This window comes from Melozone crissalis, unplaced genomic scaffold (genome assembly GCF_028551555.1).
Source record: "Melozone crissalis strain CALT ecotype California unplaced genomic scaffold, PUWL_Pcris_2 ptg000008l_1, whole genome shotgun sequence".
In the NCBI taxonomy this organism is placed as follows: Eukaryota; Metazoa; Chordata; class Aves; order Passeriformes; family Passerellidae; genus Melozone; species Melozone crissalis.
In genome coordinates this window covers 15,603,597-15,628,501 of record NW_026535786.1, presented here as the reverse complement: position 1 = coordinate 15,628,501, position 24,905 = coordinate 15,603,597, and the positions used below count along the sequence as shown (strand labels likewise).

At 40.1% G+C, this 24,905-nt stretch overlaps 1 protein-coding gene across 2 annotated transcripts in view; it reads left to right on the top strand.

The window, feature by feature from the left end:
- The window catches only part of SLC22A15 (solute carrier family 22 member 15), a 37,828-nt gene extending 21,315 nt beyond the window's left edge, over positions 1-16,513 (top strand). Inside the window, exons 6-13 of one of the 2 annotated variants that reach the window (XR_008482735.1) lie at positions 463-678; positions 2,033-2,173; positions 2,938-3,023; positions 4,482-4,602; positions 5,456-5,528; positions 8,063-8,251; positions 11,280-13,249; positions 14,422-16,513. Coding sequence is in view for 1 of the 2 variants with exons in the window: in XM_054269736.1 (XP_054125711.1) it covers positions 463-678; positions 2,033-2,173; positions 2,938-3,023; positions 4,482-4,602; positions 5,456-5,528; positions 8,063-8,251; positions 11,280-11,366 (913 nt within the window). In the remaining variant the exon portion in view is untranslated. Of the gene's footprint in view, positions 1-462; positions 679-2,032; positions 2,174-2,937; positions 3,024-4,481; positions 4,603-5,455; positions 5,529-8,062; positions 8,252-11,279 lie in introns of both variants that reach the window. The other variant, XM_054269736.1, reaches the window with a different exon arrangement.
- The last annotated feature ends 8,392 nt before the right edge of the window (positions 16,514-24,905 follow it).

The window sequence follows — 24,905 nt, the reverse complement described above, 5'->3', positions numbered from 1 at the left end:
GCACAGTTTCTGCCTTCTTGTCTACAGGAGAGAATTTGGTAAAAAGTTGAAAACTGGGAAGTGGAAGTTGGTCTTGTGGAAAATGAGAAATGGAGCTAGTGGGTCTTACAAAAGCATCCTGTGTTACTTGTAGTAATGTGTGCCTCCTTTATTATGAATTCTCCAAAGACAGGATCCTAATTGTACTTGTATGTATATGTGTATAAAATCATACTTGTAGTGTCATTCTATGTGTGTAGATATGTATGCACTCAGTGTAATTTTTTGGTATCTAAATTATGTACGGCTTACATTTCCTTTCAACATGCTTTGTTTCTGTTTCAGTACATGAATTTTATACCTGAAGGGTTGTTTGAAAACTCTTTATTATAGTGAAGTGCATTTCAGCCTTATTCCTTTTGACAAGTCCAGCCTCATGGAGAAGAAAACCCCTAAAGGTGTCTGTGTGTGCCTGTGTTTCAGATTCATTCCCGAGTCCCCCCGCTGGCTCTATTCCCAGGGCCGTCTGAACGAGGCGGAAGATGCCCTCTACCTCATTGCCAAGAGGAACCACAAGCAGAAATGCACTTTTTCATTAAAACTGCCAGCAGAGAGGAGCTCCAGAGAGGCTGGCAGCTTTCTGGACCTGTTCCGATACAGGATTCTCCTGGGACGCACCTTGATCATGATGTTCACCTGGTACTGGGAATGCTTTGTAGGCCCAGCTGTGCTGCTGCGACCGCTTTAAGTCTTTGAGAGAATGTGGTGCTGGGAATTGCCTCATCCTACAGATTGTTAGGGACACTGTACCTAAAAAGGATCCTTTATAGTATTTAAGTATCTATTAGAGTATTTCCTTAGTACATTGCTAGCACAAAGCCATTTTTACAGTCCAGTTCTGAGGTGTTTTATCTCTGCATTTCGGTCTTGTGTTTTGAGTCTCAAAATAGTTGAGAACTCCCCTTTCTGTTCTGACCCACAAGACTGCTGAGATTAATCACAGCGTCCTCCTTTAGGCCCAAGGCTGTCAGTATCTCTTCTCCTGGATTATTTCTTGTTTTGTGTGTAAGGAGCCCATTAGCAGGTGGGTGGCCTACCTTGTCTAATGAGTAGACATTGCAGGCAACAGTTCTTAAGAGAAAGTGCTTGCTGTTGCTGCAGTGAGGAGCAGGAGCCTGTGATGCTCCCTCCAGTTACTAGCAGAAATTTAACTCCAAAAGTGCCTGTTGGTTTTTGGTTTTCTTTCAGATCTCTTGGTAGCTCTGAGGTCTTTTGCTGCTTCTTTAAAAAAACCTTATGTGTGACATAGTATGCAGGTCCTTGGGCATGACTGCTCATATAGTTGCTTGTATAAGGCATATATTTGGGTAAGATGCGTCAATTAAGAATAAAACAAATGGTTTTGTCAGCATACAGCACTGAACTGTTTTCATGTTGCTTTTCAAAGTGCTAACTGCAGAATAAATAGTTGATTGCTCTGTTCCTTAAATGAGAATGGCTGATTTGCTGCAGAACAAATTCATGACCAGTTTCTTTCCTCTCTGTAAAGACAACTCCCTTTTACAGGGGTTAACATGACAATAGGATTAGAAAAGAAAAGTTAACAGATTTGGAGAATGAATTAATAAAATGGGACCAGGGTGTAGAAATTAAAAAAAGGTTCAAGTGTTGTTTGAACTGCTTGAGAAATTTGGTTTAGACACAATTGGAAAAAGTGTGGATGAAAGTGTAACCTGATAAAAACAAAAGGGATAAGAAGTTAAATAATAAATATAGTCATGATTGTATTTTTACTTTATACTGGTTTATGCATGTTGTTCATAAGTGTAGTTTTAAGTTTTACTCAGTAGTAAGTCAGGAATTGGGTCTTTGCTGGGACAAAATGGTTTATTTGCCTAGAAGGCATCATACACTTAAAGGGAAACATTTTACACCTATCTGCTGAAACACTAGATATAGTTTATATTGTATTGTGCCAGACCAGTACTTCAATTTGGCAGGCAAAGTGTCAGCTCTGATTTCACTTTTTTTTTTTTTCTCCTGTCTTTTGCAGGTTTGTGTGCAGCTTGGTTTACTACGGTCTTACCCTTAATGTGGGTGACTTAGGCGGAAATATTTATGCCAATTTAGCCCTGTCAGGCTTGATAGAAATCCCAGCATACCCAATCTGTATTTACTTGATTAACCAAAAATGGTAAGTATGGAATTTATTAACCCATTCAGGATTTCCTTATAATATTTCTCAAAGATAGGTTTTCTGTGTATCACACCTCCTAGCTTGTATCTGTTGAGTGGGCTTTACACTTCGATGTGAACGTGCCATTGATTTATGTCTGTTTCAAATAGCAGTTTAACTTGTTTTCAGTCACACACCTCACGGTGAGCCATCCCTCTGGCTTGGGTGGGGTTGATGTAGCTGGGAGGAAGCTGCTCTGCCTGCAGGCTGACACTAGATAGCGTCCTTCCCACCGCTGCCCCGTGATCCCATCCTCGCTGCTGGGACAGAGCTATCCCGACTCCGCTCTGCCCGGGCTGTGCTGTGGTCTCCTGCAATAGCAATACCTCTCTGAGCAACTGTGAGAGCAGAGCAGATATTCTACCTTTTCCTGAACCACGATACATTGAGAGCCATTGTCCAATGCCTCTCAGTTTTTGTAGAATTTCCTCCCAGTCTCTGCTCTGTGTCTCCTGAGGAGTTTTACAAATGTCACACACAGCAGGAAGCAGCCCCAAATCCTAGAAATTGTCAGTCGCTGTATAAAGTTGGCACTCATTTTGTTAAGTGTGCAGCAGAAGCTTGTTTAAAAACGGTGTGAGAGGAGGTGTTGGTGGAAGATGGAAGTCAGAATTCCCAACTGCAAAGAAAGAGTCAGTGTGAATTCAGAGGATTCATTACTCTGCAACCCACAAACCTAATGCAGAATGTAAATATAAACCTTTGTTATCTTTGTGTATCAGGTTTGGTCGGAAGCGAACGTTGAGTGCATTTCTCTTCCTGGGAGGATTGGCCTGTCTTATTGTCATGTTTCTGCCTAAGAAGAGAGGTAAGTAGTTTTTTATTTCTGGAGTATGTGATAAGAACTGGTAAAAGCAGCATCCTACAGCATAACAATTTGATGGCTGCTGGAAGATTAGGCTCATACCATATGTGAGTCTCAATTTTTGAAGCTGGAGAAGCTCATTTTTCTAATGGGCCAACTCATTAGAAAAAGAACAATAAGCATTAACCTCCCTAAGACCTTAGAGAAAACTTGTTAGTAAGATTTGGATTTGAACTTTTGCCTTTGGATTCTGCCCTTTACTTCTGTTCACATTGGTTGCTTCTTTCCAGTGTTTTTGACATAATCCCAATGAATTATGTTCTTGCGGTATCTCCAACAGCTAGATGACAGGTTAGTGTAAGTGGTACCCATGCAACTTGGATATAACTCTCCAAGGGGAAGATCAGTATTAGAAGATGTGAAGAACTGAGTGATGGAGCAAGTTCCCATCTTTCCCACGCTGCTCTGTAATATTCAAAAGTAGTGTGGTTGTGGCAGTAGTAATGTGGCCACATAATTTACAGCTCAGGAGAGCATTCTGATAAACTTCTGAAATGGGGAGTCTTTAAAAAATGTGAAATTTAACATCTTTTGTGTGAAGATGCACTAATGTTAATTTTCAGATTATGTAGCAATTTTTCTTTTTAAAACCAGATAGATAAATTCACCTTGTTTGTAAGATCTATGCATGTATATTACCTTTCATAAAGTAAGAGAATGTTTCAAATGCTTGAAGAGTGATTCAAGAAATTAAACATCTATGACAGAGTACAGAATTTGCCCTAGATGGCAGTGGGTCTCATAGGTAAAGCTTTTTTAAAGGGATGCAACTTAAGTTTTCAGAATTTTTCCAGCATGGACAATTTGAAATATTCTGGTTTGCCTGGTACCAGTCACCAAGTATTTTTTTCATGTCATTCCAAACATAAGATGTGAAAAGAGAGGACAGAACCATGAGACCCCAGGAAATCAGCTGTGTACTGAACTGCCCAAGTCAGGCAAGGGTGAAGTGCTTGGGGAAGTGAAAGGGCTCACTGGCCAGAAGCAAGCACCTGTCTTCACTGGGCATGAGCTCTGATTTGCCTGTTAAAAGCAGATAAGCACTGGCTGTTCTGATAAACTAAGCTGGATGGGAATTTAGTATGATTCTTCGCAGCATCTTCCTTTCAAAGTAATAATATTAGAAGAATATTGTCATGCTGTAGAAATGACAATGAATACGTCTCTTGTTAAAAAAAAAATGTACTCACTTTTGGAAAAGGTATCTGTTATACTATTCTTGAACTTTCTTATAGAACTCATTTAGTATTTAATTAGTGGTAGACTGAAAATACTGTTGTAGCTTCAGCTTTTAGATTGTTCACCAGATTCCTTTTCACACCATACTATTGTGTGATTGAAATGCTTTGAGGTGTATTGGAGTGCTCAGAAGCCTTACCAGGGTCACATTTTCTGTCTCAGATACTGGAGTGTTTGCTGTGGTGAACAGTCGCTCTCTGTCTTTGCTGGGAAAACTGACAATCAGTGCTGCTTTTAATATTGTCTACATCTACACATCAGAACTTTATCCCACAGTCATAAGGTAACACAAGTTAATTTTAAGTCTTCGTTTTTCTGGTTCTCTTACATGATCATCTTTTATTTCTCTATTTTTTTTTCTATTAACTATAGTTTTTAATTTGACTTTTTCAGTCACATATAAAGGTTAGATGTAGTTTTACGTCTGAAATTTTTCTCCTTATCTTCTCACTCCCTCTTCCATCAAGTTTGCAGCATTCTCTTCAGACTGAGTGTATTTTTATGTAACAGTAAAATAGACCCTTATCTGCTTGGCCTGCTTACAACTCCCTTCTATAATGAGGGTAACTGTAGCACTGCAGATATTTCTTTTAATGAGTGTTTTATAAAACCAGACAACTCTATCATCATACATGCTTAAACAAGAACATTGAAGATGGCTGGTTAATAAACTTTGTTGAAGTAACTTGATGCTTCTCAGGCTGTGTGTGAGCAACAGTAGGGGCAGAAGCACCCCCTGCTTCTGCTGACAGGGAAGACAGGAGCTTCTGCCATAGAGGTGCATATGGTGGTCAGCCACCAGTGAAACCATGCTGTGGTGTTTTTCATCAGTGGGTAAATCTGATGATAAGTAGGATTTGAATAAATGAATTCAGCCAGAGTGTTAGACACAGGCCAAATGCATGAACTGAAATCACACTTGTTTTGCCTATGTATGTATGTAAAAATTCTGAATCTAAAGGGGGGTTTTGCTTCATTTTAATCACAAAACCCACGTTTCATTCCTGTCTTGAGATGCTTTCAGTTACATTTGACTTTCCTTTGCCAATTAATGTGCTCAGGATAATGACTGATGAATCTTTTTCCTTGCTCAGTAACACTTTTCAAAAGATTAATTCTTTTTGGTTTTTTCGTAGGAATGTTGGAATGGGTGCCTGCTCCATGTTTTCCCGTGTTGGTGGCATCATTGCGCCTTTTGTCCCTTCATTGGTTTGTCTGAACTTCTGTTACATATATTCTTGTTTTGTGGTGTATCAGAGGCTTGCAGAGATGGGAATGTTTGGGATAAATTTCATTTATAAATTAAGATGCATAAGTTGCCTGTCTTAACAGTATTATGGTAGGCCAAAAGAATTGCAGTATCTTCTGTGTGATTAGACAGAACCTCAGCATTATTTAATTTAGAATGTATTTTAGCTTTATAGGAATTTTGGGACCTATCTAGTGGACCTTAAAATATAATTATTTCAAATCACCAAGATGGTGATACCAAATTTTAAACCCTGCACAAGCAATAGCAAAACACCCATGTGGTTAAAAGAACTACTACATCAAAATTAAGCATATGGGCTCGATAACTCATATTTTTGAGAAAAAGTTTGTTTTAATGTCAGTACACTTCATTAAATATCCATGGGTTATAAATATCAGCAAAGCAGTTTACCTTTCAGTAAATGAAAGTGATGTGGAGATCTGATACACTGGCAAGGCAAAGAAAGATTTTAAAGAACAAAACATGGGGATGATACCATTACTTTCCTGTGCTTAGTGTGTTATGTGTATGCAGGAAAAAGTGTGCCAGTTTTTCCCAGCTGTTTGCTGAGGCCCCATGACAATTCCTTTAATGTGACAGATTTCATTTCAGTTAATATTCCTCTCTGCCATTTGCCATTTTACATGTGAGGCAGAAGGTTAGCAAAAAGGCAGGTGAGCACAGAGAGCCTTTTAATCTGCAGAACGAAGCACTGGGCAGGTGAGAGTGTGAACACCTCTGGGGAGCAACAGGCAAAGCCAAGAGCGCTGCCAGTCTACCAGGTGGATTTAATAGGCAGCTTTTATGTAGCAGTTGGGGCATTCATTATATTGTGTCTGCCAGAGATTTGATACTGCATGAGACCCAAATCTTGGATCATAATGTTTGAAGGGGTTCCATGAAAATGAAAGTAGCTCTGGTTGCATAACAAATGAACTCTGATTTGAGAAAATAATCGGTAATTTTTGTGTTTCACCATTTCTTCTGGTATTTTAAAGAATTCTGTGTCTTTTGCCTGGAGATCTCATAATAGTAAAAATAGGAGAAGTTAACTGCTGAGATAAGAGATGAATTGTTGGTCTTTTATTTGATCGCAGCCTGTTATTTTCATGAATTTAGAATTGCTATCTATGATGTGAGTTTTTGAAACAAACAGCCAAACTCCCTGTTTTAAAATGAGCCTTCTTTACTGTGAAAACAGGGACAGGCATCAAAAGAGAAGTATAAACATTGCTTAGGCTGTTACAGGTGATGCCAGGAATGCCAAAGCTCAGTTGAAGCTAAAACTAGCCAGGAGCATAAATAGGGATTCTGTCAGCTAAAGAAAAATATGTCTGTGGATGAATGGGAGGGGCATCCCATTGGTGGGTGACATGGAATAAGCTGAAATAGTTGTGCTTCAGTCTTGAGAGACAAAGCTTCTCTCCAATACTCTGCCTGTCAGCACAGTTGAGGAAGCAGAAGGCCAGCAAACAGTAGGAGGAGCAATAGGTTCAAGAACACTTAGGGCTGAAAGCTTTCCATTCCATGGGGTAAGATTCCATGAGAATGGTTGTGATAGTGGAGCAAGTGTTTTCATCATCTGTGGGAAACCACTATTGTAGTGAAGGATCCCTGATAGCTGTGGGAGGAAAAAGGCTCATCCTGTGTGTGTCTTCAATATCAGAAAGTGTGACCCAGGTGTGACAGGCTGAGCACCTCTAACTCAGTCTGTGGGAAGACTGAGACATGACCTCCCAGAACCTGTTTATAAGCATGTGAAGGCAAGGAAGGTAATTGGGATCATGAACATGGATTTATTAAGGACAGTTCCTTCTCAGCCAGCTTGATTTGATAGTCAGCCATTTCATCAAGGAGGGCAGTATGGATGGGGAAAGGGAGGAGAGCAGGGAAGGCCTTTGACAGTATCCCACATTGTTAGCGTATGTTTATCACAGGTTTTGGCTTCCAAAGAAATTTGGAAAATAGTGTTTTTGAGAGGCTTAAAGCAGCCTGGAACAATCTACTTGGAGGGGAAATCTCCATCCTTGGAGATTTTTTGCTGTTTGATTATGTGAAGCAGTGATTGAGCTTATCTGATTGAGGCTGTAATTGTGCTTAGACTAGGTGGTTGGCCTAGATGACCTCAAGAGATCTCCAAGCAGCATGTTTGTGTTTCTGGGGTATCTATTCCCTTCTACAGAGGAATGTTACGTTTGCTTAAAAGTACATAGATTAGAGGGAAGAATTGAGTTCAAATTCAGCAGGTGTTTCTTTTAAAGTTCATTACAAAATCTGTGGGGTTCTAATAGTATTGACAAGGTACAATTGGCAATACTGGTAAAAAACCAACCAAACAAACAAAAAAACCCATGGCAGAAGGATTGGTGACTTTTGTGCTGAATAGGAACACAAACACTGCCAGAGGGAATGGTTGTAAAGGCTAAATCCTTTAATATGCAATATGAACTACAAGGAACCAATCTCAACCTAACTCTGTTATTTTTTCCAGAAATCTGTTCAGTGGTCTCTGCCTTATATTGTGTTTGGAGCAACTGGTCTGTTGTCCGGGCTCTTAAGCTTGTTGTTGCCAGAGACCTTAAACAGCCCTTTGCTAGAAACTATTTCAGACCTGCAGGTGTGCTCCTACTGGAGGTTGGGTGATGAAGCCATGTCACTGCAAGCCCTAGATGGCTCACAGGTACACTAATTCTTTTCCTGATACTTTTCTGTTGTGTTTATATCAGCTGTCAGCTTGAATCTGCCACTCTAAATAGATTAGGGTAGTGATTCTTGGCCTGTGGAGGATAGGCCCCAAGGAGAAGATAGTGTAGCAGCCCTACCATCATGTCTGAAATGTTTTCTGGAAATGCAGGCTGAAATATAGCTGGATTAATTCATCCCTTCAAGGCCACAAGCTTACATCATTTCCCTTTGGGATAAAGTGATGTCTGTGCGTCTCTAATCTCAAAGACTGATTGCTACAGTGTGCTTCAGCCAAAGCTGGACACTGAAGCTTGAGAAGCCTTAGATGGTAACAAAACCAGAAACCTGTTTGTGAAGGGCTGCTCTCAAAGGCAGCACACTACTTCTGACCTGCCCCAGCTGTTCTGCAGTGCCAGTTACCAGGTCTGTCCTAGACAGGCTCTGAATGGGTTAAAGCCAGACTAACCTCTGAGATCTCTCCCACTATTGACTCTGGGAAATGAGATTCATTGAAAACACTGGAACTACAAAACTCCCAGATATAAGTATAAATAAATGTGGCAGCAGGATGTTTTTCAATGAGGTTTCCTTGAACTGTGATTTTCAAATCACTTTATTTTATTAAACTCCTGGACACCTCTCTGGATGCCTGTATCTTCCACTCACGTGGAGGTTTTTTGACATGGTTAATTCTCTGTGAATGAAGTGGGATTAGAAAGACGTGGCTAGAGAGCTGGGAGTGGATGTTTGAATCTGGTTAAAGTTTTAAAGTTTAAATCCTGGTCCTAAAACTTGAAGTATGGAGGGACTTAAAGAAATAGAATAGGTAGTCAGAAGACTTGAAGGGAAACTCGTAACAAACAATGTTAGTTGCCCCATTAGGCTGAGATGAGACAGGATCATTTTAACACCTTTACTTTCATTTGAATAGTTGTTGGTCAAGCACTCTGACATTCACAGGTAGTCATATTTATTTTCACAGAAATCACATACCTCTAGAATAGGAATAGCTTCCTATCAGAAGCTTCGATGCGTTGCCTTGTTTACCAAGTTTAGCTGTAATAGTTCTTGATAGGACAGCACAGTTTAGTGACAAAAGCACCCTTGAAGAAAGGCTGGAAAAGGCAGCCCTGTAACCATTAATTTTATACTTTAGCTACTTTACATGGTTATTTTATAAACATTTTCAACCACACTGGGTAACGTGTTATGGCACCACGTTCTTGCTGACTACACAAATCCATCATATACGTTGACATCAGCTGTTATTTTGGTAATTACACGATTATTACGTCTTAATTGTGCAGATGGTTTACCAATGAAAGCAATTTTTGTAAGCAGTGCAGGTGCTCCAGCTTACAGGTGGGAAGTCACATTTTTCATTTATTCTTTAACCAACTGCAGTCATTAGTTGGTTACCCTTTGAGGTGACGAGTATTTTCTGTTAGTATTCCCACAAATTGGTTAGCTTATGTCAGTCAGTCCTCTCAAGTTTAAATCTTCTTTGCTTGTCCTTCTGTAGGCTTCTTAAAAATCCCAACCTGAACAGGACCCACAAAAGGGGACGTTGTTCTGAATGGTTTTCAGAAAGATTTTGCCCAGGATGGATTAAAATTACTGAATCTGAATGAAAAAGTCATTGGTTCAGGCCTTAACTAATCCTGTAACTTCAGTGAAGTTATATCTGGAATGCATTAGGGATTTATTTTAAAGCTCACAAAGAAAGTACTGATAAAATGGGAAGCTGTTAAACATTAACCCTATTTGACAAGGCCATGAGAGGTCTTATGAAGATGTTGCGAGAAAGATTTAGAATTTATTTGGCATGCCCTGAATTCCCCCTGTGGAATCCATTGTCCTTTTGTACCATTTTCAAGATAACATGTGTTCTGATTGCCCAGAACGGAGGTTTTGTTCCTGTTAACATACATGAATGTGATATTCAAGTTGGGCAGCATCCAGTAATAGCCTGACTTTCCTCACATAGTTTTAGAAGTCTAGGGAAAAAAAAGCCTAACACAATTCCCTTTACATCTTCTGACAGGTCGTAGTGCTCAAACTGTTTGAAATTCCTTTGCAGTTAACGCACATTGCCGTAGCAAAGCTCCTCTGAAGAGAGGTCTAAAGCTACAGATTTTGCTTGCATGGTACTGTCAGTCAGGAGTACTATTTCCATTTCTCTATTTTTCACCCTCTCTCTCACCCTTCTTAGCATATGACTAGGCAGACAGAGGTCTTAGGATGGATGCAAGCATATTGGGGAGAAAATCCTAAATAATCAAATGAGATAGAACTTATACTAGCAGGAGAACCTTTTTAACTGGAATCGTTTGTGTCAGTTCCATGGAAAAACGCTGCACTGGCCAAATAAAAATCAATTAGCTGTAATAGCTGACTTTATTTTGGGGATGTGATATAAATTATGTTGTGGAAAGGACTCTGACTGGAGTAGGTATGCCTATAATAGGGATATTACCTTCTGAACATACAGCACGGTAATGATTTTCCCTTTTCCATAACACTTTCATTAGTATTGCAGGGGAATCTTTTTAATTCAACTTGCGCAGTAAAATGTCCATGCTAGCCAAGGAAAAAGTATGAACTGGGGATGGAGAATCTTTACCTAAATAAGTAATATGTGTTCTGAGCTGTGGTGAGACTATTATGTTTCCAGTAGCTCTCCACAGAGTAGGCACCTTAGACTAAATTTAAGAAAACTTAGTAGATTACCACTTCAGAACCAGTCTAGCCAGTCTCTCCTGCCTATATTCTCTAGTGTACTGGTGAAGCAGAGAAAGTCCATCCACTACAACCCCATGTCTTTTAAAGATATTTTGAGGAACCAAGGATTTGAATCTGAATTCACATAATGTCTTTTATAAAGTTTTAATACAGGGGTTAGACCTCTGTTTTCTTACTTTTTCTATACCAGCATTCCACATAAGTGTAATGGTTCATGCTCATGTATGTTGAGATTGATTTAGTGGCTTCAGTCTAACAAACAACTTCCTTTTTGCTTCTAGTCTGGAGACAAAGACAGCTCTACAGGGAGTGGAAGTGAAGATGAGGAGTTTTATGATGCTGATGAAGAGACTCACATGATAAAGTAATGAAAAGAAGAAACACTGGCCTATTTTATGCCTCTTCTTGCCCAGTCAGTCCAGCTGTATGACAAGTACTTGTACTGTATGACAAGTATTGCTTGCCAGGCAATGTAATTGGGCAAGTGCCTATGTTTTTCCTTACTTGGAGAGGGATTTGGGTACTGTTCAGACTGATGACATCAGTGATGTTCTCCATATGACGCAGCCATTCCAATTCTTGTGGTTCAGAATACAGTGCATGGACTGCATTTGAAGCCAGGTGAGACAGCCGGAGTGAGATGATGTATTTCAGAAGCCCAGGAATAACCTAGGCTTAGACAAATTTGGAGAGATCATCAGTGTGTGTGTTACTATTTTATTCTCAAGGTGGTGGATTTTATTTCAGTACAAATTGGTAAACTTGGAAACAGCCACTGTATTTTCCATAAGGGTGAAAGTGGTCAGAGAATGTGCTATGTGCTACTCCAGTGGGAACAAATTGCTGAAATTGTATGTTTAAATGGCTTTTGCGTATTCAGTGGAGGAGAGGCAGCTGTGAACAAAAGGTTTCTGCGTGCACACCTACAGGTGGTTAGTCATGAGCTGGGCTTTAACTTAGTGATAATGGAAGGTTGGGAGGAAGGACTGCACAAAAGAGCGGCCACAACGCCTGCCAACATACAGGAAGTTACTGACTTTTTTCCTTCTTTTCATACACAAAGCTTTTTCTTGGTCTTGTGAATGTTTGCCACATGTTCCCCACATCTCAGCATAGCTGTTTATAGCTTCACCTACTTTTACCTTGTCCTCACTTTGCCATAACTGTTGAAGCTCAGCAACTTCTCTGTGGAGTGAAATAATTCTGTGATGGATATCGTTTCCTGGGTGCAACAAAGGTGAGGCATTTATCACATACCATGTGTGTGATGTGATAGAATGTATAGCTCACTTTTGTGGACCTGTCTGGGTCTTTATTTCTGGAAAAGGCTTAACTTTGAAGTGGTAAGAGGAACTGTGGAGTGCTTTTATATTTTGGGTGCTGTTATCAGGAAGCTGCTGGTGCTTATTTTAAAATCTTTTGTGTAGCTAAGGTTTTAATTTAAAAAGACAGCAAATCTCTTTGGACCTTTTTGGTTACTTGATGTTTTCTGACCAATGCTTGCTCAAGCACTTGGTTACTTGACCTTGTTAAGGAAAACAACTTCACTTTCCTGTTTCACTGAACTTTCTGTAGGTGCTTCATTAGAGGGATATGGAATCCCAAAGTGTGAAACATGTGGAATGTTCCAACTACAAAAATGAGGCCTTACAGAGATTCAGTTTTCTTGATGACATTGCCATCTTCATCCTCTAACTTGTGGCTTTCTCTTTGTCAAGATTGGTTTCCTTAAAATGTTAGTCTTCCTACTTTGAGTTCCTAGCAAAGTGCTCACAATGGCAGTAAATATATTTTCAGGCTCATGAGTCATTTTTGCAGATCTAAGAATTAAAAAAGGTGGGTCTAAAAATATCAAAAAGCTGTCTGCTGAATATGTCCTGGTTAGAGTGGGAAGTTCCTTTACTTGCAAGGAAGTGAAAGTAACCAGCATCTGACGTTTGCAGCCAGCTGCTTGAACTTTGTTCACTGGGAACTGTAACGCTGAGCAAAGTGCATCTGCCCTGATTGGTGCAAAGAGCAGCCCAGAGTCTGCAGTTTGACACATGCAGCATTCCAATGGGGTGTGAACTTGATCCAGGTGTTGACTGTGAGCAAAGTTGGGAACTTCAGTCCCTATGAACAGTCTGTCAATATTGTTGTGCTTTTTGCCTGTATTATTCTTCACTGGAAGAATTCTCACTCATAGTCTTCCCTTTTTTTTCCCCCACAGACTGTTGAGTAGTTGTTGTAGATGTGGCACTTTTTAACCCAGGTGGGTAGTCTTTCTGCCTTATTTGGCCCTTTTGTGTATAAGGAAATTTCACCAAATAAGGTACTCAGAAATAGTTGGAAAAGTTGGAGCTATTCAAATAGTTTTAATTTTTTTACTCACACTTTAATTTATGGACAGCTGGGAAAATGACTTTTTATTGCTGGTGGCAATCAGCAGTAAGCCTGGCAGTAATAACACGTTGCCAAGGTGTTTTTACATGTTTGTTTTTAGGTGTTTGTTGCCTCTGTTCATCTTTGGGTGTTGGGTGGAACTAGTCAGGAGCTGCAATTATCTGCCCTAGCGACCCTGTGTAATGCCTCAAGACCCTCAACAGAATTTTCATTAACAGTAGGATGTTGTAATGGTTCAGGAGGAGAAGATTACTCTCTGCAGGACCTGAGCTAGATTTTGTGAGTCTTTAAATAAAAATTAAATTTACCTCTCCACTCATGCACTTTATGGTATTGGTATACATATGTAAAATTGCAGAAACAAGAGTGAAGACAAAATTAGCAACTTTTTTGCATAGGAGTTGCTGCTCTTTTATTAACGTTAAATCTGTCCCATGCTTTTACCTTTGGAATTCTAAAGGGAATATTTAAAAAGGAGTTATGAATCTTCCATTGTTACTTTCCCATATCAGTTAATTGAGAAAGTTTAGAGGAGAGAATCCCTGCAGGAGGAGCTCAGCAGTGTAGCATCAAACTTTGCATTCCAGCTTTGTGTTCTGAAGTTCAGATCCATTAGGTGCATTAAGTTTCTTTTCTGAGGCTGTTCATTTTTAGTATGAGCTGGCCTTCTGATACAGAAACCTATAGGATCACTTTTCTTCTTACCCATGATATGTAATGCTTTACAATGTTGAGATAGTTGTATCTCAGTGTGTGAGCAGTAAGTTTGCCATGAGGAGCTACTGGAAAGTAGAACACTGGGTACATCAGTCTACTACATGTTGTAGTGCTAGGAGTCTGAGACCAAGGTTCTTGCTATAGTTTACTGCAGTGTGATAATCTTCTGCCATGTTTTTTTGCTAGAGTAGCCAGTACTGTAAAGCCATTTTCATGTTGTGCAGGCCCTAAGGTACCACTTTTCCCAAGGTGGAATTTCTTCTCTGGATTCCTTTGGCTGTGATTTTTTTTTCTTTTTCTTTTTCTTTTTTTTTTTTTTTTCAGGTAGCTCACTTAGTGGGATTATGCTAGAGAGAGGAGAGCTTTTCCCATGGTGCTGATTAGTCAGGTCTGAGCAGAATCCCAAACACACTTCACCTGCCTGGGGAGCTCACAAATGATAAGTGAATACACCTAAGAGTGAAGGAGAGTGACAGGTCATGTGAGGCAGCATGGAGGAGAATGAGCTGGAAGAAGTGAAAAAAAAAAAAATGGAGGATTCAACTGAAACACTTTAGGGCAAGGGTAAGTGAAAACACAAAATAACTGTTGGGTAGAAATACCCTTTAATACAATAAAATTTTAAATTTTTACTGACAACAAAGATAGTGTTCTCTAATTAGGAATTGGAAAGTTCAGAGACCCCTGACATACCAGAAACGTAGAAGCTCTGTGTTAAAGGAGAGCCAGAGGTGACTCTGTGTTCAGGTCAGGATGCTGAGTGAGGAGCCCCTCCAGAGACCCCCAGCTAACATGGAGCAGGTTGCAGCTTGTTTCCACCATAGTTACAGTCCAGGCTGTAAGGATGGGAGCCATCATTAGCGTTCATCAGCTCAAAGTGTGCAATCCATGCCAGCTTTTCCAAACTGTGTGGATGTTCTTAGTAGGACATGATTTACAGAGCCATGGGGAATGCAGTTGAGCCATACATTTTACAACGTATTTCATCTAAGCATGTAAAAGCAGTTTGCAAGAGAATGTTTTTCTTGCATTCAGGAAAAAGGGAAAGTATGGAAATTTTCCTGGAGTGTGTTAAAGGGAATATTAGCACTAAAACTCTTGTTCTTAAGTCTTCTGAATGCAGATAATAATCACGACTGCAGACTGGGTGAGCAGTATTTTGTTTTAGCTGAAGGTTGTGTGTTTATCCCTTTTCCCACCCCATGAGCGCTTCTCTGGCCCAGCTCTTTGACACAGCAGAATCTGTGACTGCAGACTGTGAGCCTTGCAGTAAAGATGTCAGAAAAGCCCAAGAGCAGTGCTGTCATTTGATGGTGGAAGTTAGTCTGATCTGACACAGTGTTTCTATCAGAAATGTCTATATTCAGCTGTTTACCAAACAGGAGACTTAGGGTATAGCTGTATTTTTGAGTCTCATTTGTTGTATCTTACTGCAAGATATGTGGTAGAAAGACATCTACATAAGTTAACCTCTCTGGCAGATCTAAATGTGGAATTGGAGGGTGAACAAATTTATACATAATTTTTTCATGCTGTGTATTTTAATGTATTTTAATTTTGTCTAGTCTGTTGTAGCCTTCAGATTTTCCAGGTGCTACTGTTATGTAAGGCTAGTAGAGCTGGGTAAAAGTGTACCCTGGTAGTCTAAATTTACTGAACTTTCTCATCCCAATTTTGGTACTATTCTCTGTTTCTGTCATTCTGAAAAATGCCCCTGTATTGCCTAATAGGGAACAGATTTTTTTTGTTCTAATTTGAAGTGCCTGTTTTGTGAAAGTAGTCTTTAATTTCCTCCGTCAATTTTATATGGGACTATGTGTAAAGTAGCATCACAGAATTGGATTATATGTGTGCCAAAGACAGTTTTTGCTGGAGAGCAATAGTCCAAAACTAGTTTGAGCTGCCTTTATTTAGACTTTATCCATGCAGAACTGGTCCGCAGAACTGGTATTTACAGGCATCCCTGAAACTATAGGGACAGAGAGTTACCTTTGTTTGCTTGTCTTTCATTGCTTGGTTCACTTAAGTAGCTTTTGTTTCTGAGAAACCAAAGAAATTAAATGAAGGATTAAAGTGTTCTTTTTGTAGAACATTCAAAGTTTATACCATGTAGCCATTGCAGAGAAATCTGCAGAACCTGTTTTGATTCTGAATTGCAAGTGTCAAAGTTTACTCTCTAAGACTGATAAAACCTGGTTAAAAACTGTACACTGGAATTTGTTAGTTCATTCATCAATCTTACAAATTAGCATTGCTAGTAAACAGTTTGCCTGGAGCTTCTTGGGATCTAGCAGGTTTTTATAAAATGCACACTCTGTTTGAGGCATTGCTAAATAATAATATATGGATTTTAAATCCCTACTACAGCTAATATTCACTGCAAGTCAGCCTTGTTATGGCTGCATATTTGTCAGGAAAAAAGAAAGATTATTTCTTTCAAGCCATTCTCTGCTATGTGTACACAATAAAAGGGGACCATGGGGTGTATACAGTAAGATTGTAGGATGGAATATGTTTAAATACTTGCCTGCCCTCATTCACTAAAGGTTTCTAGAGGAAATCTGTCTTTGTCATGCATGTTTCTGCATCCCACCAACACATCTGAGGTGCTCATTTTGTACCTGTTTTGTCAGGAGCCAAGCAAAAGTATGATGGTAAGAAAACCTTTGCCAGTATTGAAAGTTGTATTTACTAAAAAATCTCCTCAGAGAGGTATCTGGTACATCTATTTCCAAACAAATTTTTTAAATTTTGGAAGCCTAATTAGGAGACTTGCATTTCTGATGTTAGTCTGTAGGAAAAATCAGTTTTGCAGATACTGACGAAAACTGTTACAGAGCAAAAACTGCTAGGGGATTTGTGGTGAGAGTTGTGTATGCTTTGACTTCAAATAGGCCTCTAAAATACTGGTTTCTACTATTTGATCCCTTTTGCTCCTCAAAATCCAACCCAGATTTTATTTTATTCCTGTTAAAATTTGAGTAATGTGGAAATGAGAAGTATGTTTTTCATATGGATACTTTTATTGCACTACCTTTGCTTCCTGAATCAAATAGTATTTTGATTTTTTAGGCTACCTCTTTTATGTTGAGCTTTTTGTTGTCACTTTTGTATTTAAATGATTTTGGGGAAACGACAAAATATTTCCTTTTTTTATTTGTGTGGGAATCTATTACTTAGTCCTCAAGTCATCCTTCCCTTTTAAAGGTTCTGTAAAAGCTTTATTTAATTTAGTTAAAAGACTTAAAACTTCTGAGGATCTTCATAATTACACAGTTAGGAAATGGCTTTCCTGTATATATTGTTTGCCTTTAAAAGGGACAGAAAGCCCTTAATTCTATACTAATGTCAGCTGAAGGCATGACTTTTCAGGAGCAGTAAGTTTTGAGTCAGGGGGCTTTAATCAATTTAATTTATTGCCAGTTAGAGTTTTTTTGTTACTGCTTTGGTATTGGAATTAATAATAATGAAAACACTTAAGAAAAATACTGCTTCTTTTCTCCAGACACTGGTCTTCCTTCTTTCTACCCCATGCCATCCTCCAATTCCTTGGCTGCTTGTCATGCTCAGTCCCCTCAGAAAGGCAACAGGCAGCGCAGGAGACTGGGATCAGTCTGTTGTGCTTCTGTTTATTCACTGCTCTTTGTTTCTTGTTCTGCTGCTCTCTTGTGGGTTCCAGCACCAGCCACAGTCCATTTAGAGTTGTAGCTCCTTTTGAGTCTACTCTCAGCCTCTGCTCAGGCTGATTTTCCTTTGGTGTTTCTCCTGCTCAGCTGTCTTTCTGTTTGTCTTGCGCTGATGTGGGCTTATCCTTTTTCCTCATCCTGTTGTAGCACTGTAATCTCTTTTTCTTGGCATTTACAGCCTTATCTTAAACATGCTTTTGTCCAAGTGCCATCAGCTCCTCTGGCAGTGTTGGAGTGCAGTGAGTCAGTGCTCACTGGGCCTGAGAGGCAGTGGCCACTACCTGAAACACTGGAGGATCCATCTGAACACAGGGAAGCCCCTTTTTAATGTCAGGGAGATGGAGCACTGGCACAAGTTGCCTGGAGAGGTTGTGGAGTCTCCATGTGTGCAGATACTCAGGAGTCACTGGGACATGTCCTAGGAAGTCTGCTTTAGTACTTGGCTCTGCTTGAGCTGGGAGGTTGGGCCAGGTGACCTGCAGAGGAGGTGCCTGCCTTCCTCTGAGGATGGAGGGCACCACCAGAGGTGCCACCTCCAGAGGTGCCTTCCATCCTCAGCCGTTCTGGGATTCCTGTGCTGGCTGCTGCTGAGCTGTCTGGGACCAGCACAGGCAGTCCCTGGCATCTTCCCTCACAGGACACCCTGCCCAAGCCCTGACAGCCGTGCTCATACACCACTCCACAGGGTTTTCTTGCACGTCAAGTCCTTGGCCTGGGCTGACAGGTGGCTGGTACTGTCTTGCCTTTCTGTGTTGCTGTTGTCTTAGGTCAAGGAACTGAAACTCCTAAGGACATGAACAGACATTTATAGCCAAGCTCTGTCTGTGTACATTTACATCTTTGCTGATTTCAGAAGACAGAACTTAGACCTCCTCTTGACCAGAGGGGTAAATTACTTTTTTTGCTGCTCCACCTTTCATCATCATGAAAAGAAATCTTTATGTATTCTCTGTATGCTGTAGACTTTTGCATTGTTTTCTCATTCCTGTTTAATGTGAACTAACAATCAAAAGTCCTTGCCAGTTGAGAGCTGAGTAACAGGAAATTGGTAACGGGGGCAGGGGGAGCAGATTCAGTTCAAAAATGAAGTTGTATATAGTTGATGTGTGTACTGTTAAGTATTTAATTTGGATTAATGGAATACTGAGTGTTACAAGCATTCCCATGTTAAAATGAGGACTGATATATTTCAGAAGTACTTTCTCTTCTCTAACTGTATTAATGTGCTGTTGTTAACTCAGAGCTGTACTGCTGGAAAGTCTGTTTGTAGAATACTTCATCTGAGAAGTCACAACTGAAGACAGCGTAAGCTTTTCCACAGTAGACCTTTTATGGTGATATATTCATATGTTCTGTGAACAGCTGTTGGATCCATCTTTTTAAGATGTTCTTTGCCATAGTGAGGGGCCATAACAAATGTTGAAATATTCAGAATAATTGCACTTATCTATTCTGTTTTCTTAATGTATTTCCTATGCATACTGCCTTACCTGTATGTATTGTACTTCACTGGCGGTACGAAAAGTCAATATCAGGTTCTTCATTTAGAATGTGTTAATGAGTTTTTAAAATAATTCTGTAATACTAAATATTTTCCAGTGATCTGTCTGCTAAGAGAGGGTGATGATTGGTAAGCCCAGGTGAATTTAGTCAAAAAGTTAATATTGGTTGTCTTTACTTTCTCTTTTAATTTCTGAATTATTTCAACAATTTTAAATACATATATTTTAGGAATTTTGTAGAGGCTAACTTATGTTAGTAAACCAACTTTTAGGTGATTTGTAACAGCTCTGATACTGCCTCTGACTCGTACAGTTCATCCAATGTCTTTGTAACTTATTTTGTGCCTTTTCTTCCCATGACACAAAATGTCTCAATAAAAACAAGTTCTTTTGCAACACCACAAACCTATTTTATTGTACTGATTTTTTTACTTGCCTGACCCTTTTGTTTGTTTTCTGGAGGGACATGAAGCTCTCAGAATAGAATAGATATTTCTAATGGACTCTGCAGAAGAAAATTGACAAGGTGGAAAGCAGGTCATTTTGGAAAGGCAGTGCTACAAAGCGCCTGGGAAACTGGGACTGTCAGTACTAATCAATATATTCCACCATATCTATCGCAAATCATTTCTAACAAAAACTGGCACCAGTGGAATGTGAGAATCAATTTACTACTGGCTTCAGTTGTGCTGATTGATGTTGAAAGACTGGAAACACTTTGGGGGGTTTAGCATAGCCAAATGTCTGTGGTGGTGTTACTAACACGTACTGGGGGGGTTCCCATGAGCTCTAGCTGTCTCTTAAACACCCCTTCTTAAAGTGGATGCAGATGCACAAGACTGTGGTCCCTGTCCTCAATGCTCCTGCCAAAACATCTGTCAGGGAATGGCAAAATTTGAACATTTGTCTTCATTACCTGGCAATGAGGTGATAAATAGCTTGACTGCATTTCCTGTCCCCTGTCCAGCAACAAAGAAAATATTGTCAAAACCTGGAAAAAGTGACTGTAGGGGAATAGGGATCAGTGCTCTGTTCTAAACTGCCATTTGATTGTTTTCTCTGCCAGCCTTTGCTTTGTTAGAGAGCAGTTCATGGAGTCCTGGTAGCAGAAACTGAATAGCTCTGTGCTCCTGTGAATGTGGTTCTTCCCTCCTGCCCCAAACTGTCCCTGTCCCACCAGAGGACTGGTAGCATTATTCACCCCATTTCCCATTTGAAGCACATCTGCTTGTTTCCTTCCCTCCATGAAAACCCAAGGAGCAGAGATGGCTTGCTCCTTTCTGCACTAGCCTGGCCAAGCAACTTGCTCTGGTTTTATTCCACTATTGTTTCTCCTCCCCCACTCCTGTTTTCAGTGCCCTTAATCTGCATTTAACTAGTTCTAGCCCTGAATATCAGTCCCGTGGCCTGTCACTGCCTGGAGCAGATACAGCACAAACGATTGACCCTCTCCCTTTGGCAGTTTGGCTTTGACTGCACAAACAGCCAATAAAGGGGAAAGGGTTGGGCAGCTGATGGGAATTAGCTTGATGCTGTATAGTTTTATTGGTCTGAGATGAAGGAGGAAGTGTTTGCTTGAGAATTAAATTGCTTGCTTGCTTGCTTTCTCCTGCTACCTGCTCTTCAGATGACAAATTTTCCGAAGTTATTATCTAAAAGAATAGCATATGTAGTAGCCAGACTTAGCTTGGGCTGGAGGCTGTGTTAGCTCATGTTCCAATGACTGAAGCTGGAGTGTGTGGCTATGGAGGTCATTATCTGATCTGTCTAGAAATTCTCTGAAAATACCTGACTGAAACCTCTGTAGACATTGTGACAAGGCTTGTTCTCACTAGTTAGCTGATTATCTTGGTCTGCTTTATGGTACATGCATCATGCTTTCAATAAAAAGCAAATTATTTATCACTTCTGCTGGTGCTCTTACTGTACAGTAATTGTTCCTGCATGGGAATTGTTACCCTCTGGGCCCATGCATGGCAGAGTCCCTGTGACTCTCCTCTGCTTTCTTCCCACACAAAGCATGTAGTTGTCTGGGCCTTCCCCTGTGCTTTTCTTGAGACACTTTTACAGGAATATTGGCAAACTCTTCCTTTAATCCTGACTGCTTCTTCAGCTTCTCCTTTCTGTCCTCTCCATAGTGCCACATTAGCCCCAGGACACAACACAGTGTCCAAGTTGACATATCCTAAGGATCACCTGGGAAGTTTGGTATCTCTGACCTTGTGTATAGGGTGGCAAGCTGAGGAGTTTGATCAGACAGCTTTTATAGTAGATTGGCAATACTGTTAACCAAGATCATACAAAAACACATCTGCTTTTCATGTGGTTCAGACAGAATGTGGTTGTCAGCTGTCTTCACTCTCCTGGGGGCTTTTTGTGGGTTTTTGTTTGTTTTGGGTGGGAGAGGATGGGGGGAGTTTGCTTCATTGTTGTTGGGGGGTTTTTTGTTGTTTTATTTGTTTGGTTTAGCTTTTTATTTAATCTCACTCTCCTCCCACACAAGTATTTCTTCCAGCACTCTAAAATAGCTCCTAGGGACCAGGATTTTTTGGGCCTGGAGACCCTTCTCAGTTTCCTTGCTCAAGCTGACCTGTTTGTTCTTCGGTAATTGTATTTTGATCAAGAGAAGGCAATAGATCTTAATGGGTGTGTAGCTGTTGTTGGTCTGTGATATATGAGACCTAGTTTCTAGCTCTGCCTCCAGTGAACTCTTGTACATTTTTTATTAGTCAGTGACTGGATGAAGCACATAAACAGGGATGCCAGTCTGAGTCTTCTCTTTCCCAAGTGAGTTTGTGTTGGAGTGACTGTTCTCACTTAGCACTGGTAATTTACTCAATTTACTTCAAACTGCTGTGGACTCAAGCAATAAGTTCTGAATCAGGTCAATTTGGACACAACAGCAAAGTGTAAAAATAATACAAACTAACATTGTGCTCTGAGAGCAGTCATGAAAAAAAATACCAGCTCCTGGGAATGCAGTGATCCAGTCTCATTCAGCCCCTCTTGTTGAAAGAGCATCATTGCAAGCGTGCTTCTTGGTTTGGCTCTTTTAAATCTTGGACTTGGTCTCTCTGTCCCAAGTTACTGTGCCCCTAAATTTAAAATCCTTTTTTTGACACCTGAAAATAACCAGCAACCCTATGCTGACATCAAAAGTGAGGCAGCTTTTTCTCACCTGAAAAGACTTCCAGTGCTAAAAGTTTTCCCAGTTGCACTGTGCTCTGCCAAACATGTTTTTTCCAGATGCTGTTTTTCTAACCATGTGTTTAAATCAGTGGTATCAAGTATTTTCTTTTTGGCATGCAGGCTATTTATGTAGGCATATAAATAAAAGTGCTGGAAGTCTCTCATTTTTGTGGATGTTGGCTGCAGGTAGGTTTTCTAGATAGTGGGACATCCTGATTGAAACGGTAGAACAGTAGTTGTAGTTTAGTGATGGATAAAACACAGAGGAAAAATATCCTTAGAAATGGTCTAGTGGAATATTTTATGTTTAAATTATGATGCACTGAAATTACACTATTTCAGTGAACTTTCAGAGGATAGAACATGGATTCAGAACACAAAATGCCAGTCTTCCTGTCCCACATCTCAGTGAACTCTCCTGGAAGCCTCAGAGCTGATGCAGCCAGGACTCCCAGCTTCCTGTCTCTCCTGCCATCTTCTGAGGTGACCATTTTAAACTTGGAAATTTCCAGACCCTGGGCACATCACCGCACTTGGTCCCAGTGATGTTGGCAATACTAGAAGCACTGCTGTGTGATTTATATTTGTTGCCCAGTGGCTTGATGCATAATAGCAGCTGCAAAATGGACTGGATTCTGATGAATTTCCTAGTTGAGGCTGGTCAGTGGTTGGTAGCAGCATTATAATCTCAGCATTTTTCAGAATTCCCTACATCCTCAACTGGTGATCCTGGAGTGATCACTTTCTTTGGAAATATTAGACTGCAGCCTGAAAACATTCAGGTTGTAAACAATTTGGGGTTTAAAATCTCTTCCCAGATTAAGAGAACTCATTTCTAGCAAAAGCTCTCTGCCTTTTTCTGACGTGTCTGGTATGACCACAAATGGAAAAAAGGTACTAGGTTTTATAAATGACTGGACCTGATCCAATCCTGTGCTTAGTTTGGAAAGGATATAAACCTTTAACTTGAATGATATGAAGTGCAGGCCCAAGGCTAATGTGAGAACGTGTGGCAGTGAGAACAAGCAGCATAAGCATTTGGAGCATTTTTGAGCCTGCCAAGTATTGATTGGTAATGGGAGGGAATGAGTGGAGAAGCATTTCAATTTGGCACCCACATGTGATTCTGGTGCTGTCACAGTGAATTAGCAGGACTTTCTTTTCCCTCTAGTCCATCCCAGGCTTTTGTCATTGAAGTATCCCCTTTGCTCTTATCAACTTGTTAAAAGACAAAGTGGAAAAAAACCCAAATAAATTCCCAGAACTTTTGCCCCCAAAAAGCCTGATTATGTTATGCTGCTATCCTCTGAATGGAGGCTGAGCAGTTCTAACGACTATCACAGCATAAATGGTATAGGGGATTCGAGCTACAATTACTCATTTTGCACAGTCACTTAATCCACTAATGGGGAGAAATGGGACAACAGTTTAAGAAGGCAAGAGAACTGTCAGAGAGTATTAAATCTGTTGGGATCATTTGGTCTAGTAGTCTGTCTTGACCCAAGTACATGCTTCAGCTAATGCAACAGACTTAATGCCTCCGGTAATTAGAGCAAGAAGAGATGGGTCATCATTAGCAACTAGAAATTCAGGGTTGTATTTCATCTGGAAGGCAGCATCTTCAGCAGGGCTTATTTGTTGCCACTGCAGATCATCTGTGAGTCACAAGTGGTACATTGGTCTGACTCATTTGTGTGATTTAGCAGAGGCTTTTTAATACATGCTCACTGTTCCGTATGAATAGTTTTTCTAAATAGTTGCCCAACAGAAAAGGCACAACATTAGACAACCCTGTGCAGTTAATACTGCTGCTCTTATTCACAAGATGTTGGTGATTTCTTTATTGTTGTGCAGTTCACAGTTCATATTACTTTTGATTGTAGGTTTGAAATGTCTTTGTCATATCCCTGAAACTGAAGAGTGAAGAAAGCAAAGCCAAGCAAGCATGGAAAGCATCAGTAATTGGCATCTTCAGAATGTACAAGAGCCAATCTAATACCATTCAAGGCATATATTCACAGAATACTTTCACAAGGGTTTCACAGATCCAAAATCATATTCAGTCCTGCACATTGCCAACAGCATGAATGAAAATTATATACCACAGATTCAGTGTTTTTGCAGATACTAGGAAATTTCTAAGTCCTCTTAAAAGAGTACTGCTAAGTAAATGAAGATGCAGGTAGAAAGGAAATTAGCCACCATCTGAACTCCATTACAAGGTACTATGAAATGGGAACTGAAATAATATAAATGGGGTGATGTAATACACCTGAGTCATTACATATGATCTTGTGCAGATCAGCAGGCAGGGAACTGTGACTTGAGAAAACCAAAGTATTGAAGTGTGGCTTGAAAATACTTGAGAGAAGCTGTATAAATCAATGGATGGTCATCAAGCAGAATTTGGGTGTCTGTGGTTGGCTAATTA